General features: G+C 51.9%; 1 protein-coding gene across 1 annotated transcript in view; it reads right to left on the reverse strand.

Moving 5' to 3' along the window:
• Positions 1-169: 169 nt before the first annotated feature.
• Positions 170-3660, reverse strand: part of LOC104532166 (double-stranded RNA-specific adenosine deaminase-like) — a gene marked incomplete at its 5' end in the record, with an annotated part of 6096 nt that continues 2605 nt past the window's right edge. Inside the window, 4 exons of the mRNA XM_010177294.2 lie at positions 170-391; positions 583-724; positions 1123-1280; positions 1362-1548. Of these exons, the coding sequence (XP_010175596.2) occupies positions 170-391; positions 583-724; positions 1123-1280; positions 1362-1548 (709 nt within the window). The remainder of the gene's footprint in view (positions 392-582; positions 725-1122; positions 1281-1361; positions 1549-3660) is intronic.

Here is a 3660-nt window from a genome sequence, read left to right on the forward strand (position 1 = left end):
GGGAGAGGGGAGAGGGGAGGTGGTTTATTGTCATCGGACATAACGTGTGGCAGAGGCAGCAGCTCAGCCTGTTGCCATCTCGAACCGCATCAGAAATTTTGCATTTTCTGCCCTTTCTCCAGGACAACAGCCAAGAGTGCAAAATCTCCTCCTGGGCAGATGCAGTTACTTACTTGGGGTCATGGGGAGGTCCTGACTGGTCAATGAGTTTGAACTCTGCAGCAAACCCATTGGAGCGGGCGTATTCCAGCAGGCCACTGACAGGATTGACATTAAGATATTTGATGAGTTCCCCAACACCCTTCGCTTTCACCACCTTGGATTCATCTGGAGTGGCGATCCCTGGTCCAGAGCTGTGCATGGACTGCTCACCATGGGGCTTCACGACAGGCTAGAGCAGAGTTAGACAGGAGAATGCTGTTAAATACCGAGCAGCTGGTATTACCGCAGGCCAAGAGCACTCAGCAAACCTCTGCTAGAGCCAGCACGTGACCGTGTGGGGTGAAATCCAGTGGAATATGAAATAAAAGGGAGGGGAAGCCAACCCAAAACATTTGGGTCTTATAAAGAAGCTCTTTGTACCTGTTCAGGTAAGACATGGGGTACAGACTCTCCAGAAAGAATCTTCACAGCAACTTCTGCTGCCATTTGCTTTGCTCCCTTCTTGCTGTTTCCTACCACAGCAGGGAAAATTTGGTCACCCATTTTCACACAGTAGCTGAACCTGACAGGACATTACAGCATATGAAAAGCATTAAGCATAGATGTCTCAATCTGTTTATTATCCCCTTCTCCCAGTTCATGTCAAATCCTTCTGGGTCATCTCCAATTTAAATCTACCACGATGCCCCTAAACACTCCCAGTAGAGCACCACCAGGAAGGGTACAGGACTGGAACCTGTTCCTGGTCTGGCAGAAGAACTGGCATCCTTTCTCTGAGAAAGGACACTGGTTTTGGTCTCTTTCTGGAGGCAGATGTCTCAGAGGAGCTGTGCTCCTGGGAGAAGAGGAGCACTCAGCTAGGTGAGGGATGAGTCCAGGAATGTGGGTAGCATGCTGAAGAGGAAGGATATTAAAGAAAGGGTTTCTATCCTTCCCAAAGCTGACAGTAACATGCCATACCTAGGATCATGAGGTGGGCCTTCCTGAGAGAGCAGCTGGAATTCAACCGTGTTCCCTGACTTTTGTCCGTATTCCATTAACACGCTGATGGGGTGTTTCCCAGGAAGGAGGCTGAGAGGAGCTGCTGCGGACGGCGGCTCCGGATCCACGTGCAAAGGCTACAGCAGGTACATGGAGGAAACTCATTTCAGCCTCAGCACTGTTTGACCAGCCTCACGAGTAAAGAAAACAAGACTCACCAGTTCGGGTTCAGAGCTGTCAGAGGGAAGTGGCTCCTCACATTTAATCCCACCAGGCCTCCCATTCTCAGCTTCGCTCATCAGGACTCTCATAGCGTTCGCTGCCGCCTCCTGCTTGGCCAGTTTTTTGCTCCCTGCTTCTGCCGGTGGGAATCGGCGCCCGTTAATCACGGCCTGGAACTTAAACCTGGGAAAGAGAAAAGCAAAGAGGTGAATCGAGAGGCAAAAGTGTGGTCTTGTCAGAGCAAGGCTGCTCTTGGGATTCAAGTGGGAACAGTTTTGTGCCATGTGGGGAAGATAAAAATAGCGCAGGTGCCCTGACAGCTCCGCGGCTGAGCCTGGTCTCATCGCTTTCCAGAGCTGTTCATAGAATCACTGGTTTGAGTGGGAAGGGACCTTAAAGATCACCCAGTCCCAACCCCCCTGCCAGCAGCAGGGACACCTTCCACTAGACCAGGTTGCTCAAAGCCTCATCCAACCTGGCCTTCAACACTTCAAGGGAGGAGACATCCACAACTTCTCTGGGCAACCTGTTCCAGTGTCTGACCATTCACAACAAATAATTTCTTCCTAATGTCTAATGTAAACCTCCCCTCTTCCAGTTTCAAGCCATTTCTGTCACTCCCTGCCCTTGGCCAAAGTCCCTCCCCAGCCTTCCTGGAGCCCCTTCAGGTACTGGGAGGCCACTAGAAGGTCTCCCCGGAGCCTTCTCTTCTCCAGGCTGAACAGCCCCAACTCTCTCAGCCTGTCCTCACAGCAGAGCTGCTCCAGCCTTCGCATCATCCTGGTGGCCCTCGCAGCTCCAGATTTTGTGTTGAGGGAACAGGTTGAACTGCCTCGTTCCACAAGCACCAGAGATGTGGAACTGTATGCAGAGAGCAGTTTGGTTTCGTCTCCAGCGTGGGGATGCAGAAAGCTTAAAAGCAGCCTGTGCTGTTCCATCTGCACCTGGTCATTCGGGGTCACTCGTCCCTCTGGCGTTCTCCCCGGCCAGGCAGCGCGTTCACACCATCTCACAGAGGTGCTGCCTCACGTAAACCTCCCTCTTTGCCTTTGATGTTCCTGTCTCTTTTCTCTCAATCAACTCTAGCAAACACAGTTTCTCTTCTGTCGTCCAGGCCTGTACAGAGGAAAGCTACTTCCAATGAGAACAGATGAAACCAGATGTGGAGAGGGGTTATGGGGCTGAATCCCAAATGGATTGTGTAGGATCTGAATGATCCCCTTTAAAAAGAAAAAAGCCTGGGACTCCATCTTTAGAAATGAGGCCGATTTTCCCGTCTAGCGGATCTATTGACATATTCCAGCCTGGCACATATGGTGCTTTTCACCGTCTCGCTGGTGCTCAGGAGCAGCCACCGTTTAGCAAGGGGAAGCAGGACTCCAGAGACCCACTCTGCAAGCCCCAGTGTCACGCTACGTGCTCTGCTCAGAGGCTGCTCTCACCTGCTACACCACAGAAGTGCTCAGAGCAGGTTCACCTCGTCTAACCCGAGATATCTGCACCCAAGCACTTTGTTCTTGGCTCCCTTTATACCATTTTGAGGGTGAAAGCATCTCGAGAGGTAACTTAGAAATAGCAGTTTCCCCCTATAAAATCAAATTAAAAGGCAAGTCGTTAAAGCAGACGGGACCCTGCTGAAGGGGTGACTCAGAATGAGGTGCCAGGTTGCCAAAACCAGGTGTGTTGGGTTTGTGTGGGCAAAGGGGCTACAGAGATGGCCCCTGTGAGAAGCTTCACAAAGCTCTCCTGGCTCCAAGGTGGACCCACCTACAGCCCAGGCTGAGCAAATCAGCAACAGAAAAAAGCTCTTCAAATCAATAATTCTTGAGGGAAGAACTGGTTTTGAAAAGGAGGAGGAGGAGAGGCCACTGACCTGAACAACAGACCTAAACAGAGGAGAGCATTGTTGGCAAGAGGAGGAGGGGGTGAGGACAGAGAACCTCAGATGCCCAGATCAATGCCCATGGAGTAGGAGAAGGTAAATTAGGTCCCTGCAGCCCGTGGAAGTTCAACAGCAGAGCAGATCCCCACGTGTGGGCCATGGAGGACTCCACACTGGGGCAGAAAGCTGAGCCTGAGGGCAATTGTGACTCTGAGTGCTCGTTTGATGAGCAAGGAGACTCCAGAGCTGGGGGAGAGACCCCCAGAGCTGGACTGGAGACCCATCTGCAGCCCAAGGACATCCCCATGCCAGAGCTAGGAGCTGTGCCCACTGGAACACTTTGTTCCTGGACTCCTGTAGCCCATGGGAGGGATCTCACGTCAGGAAGAGCAGCAGAGGTGACCAGACTGAAC

Source organism: Antrostomus carolinensis, unplaced genomic scaffold, assembly GCF_000700745.2.
Source record: "Antrostomus carolinensis isolate BGI_N321 unplaced genomic scaffold, ASM70074v2 scaffold6991, whole genome shotgun sequence".
Taxonomy (NCBI): domain Eukaryota; kingdom Metazoa; phylum Chordata; class Aves; order Caprimulgiformes; family Caprimulgidae; genus Antrostomus; species Antrostomus carolinensis.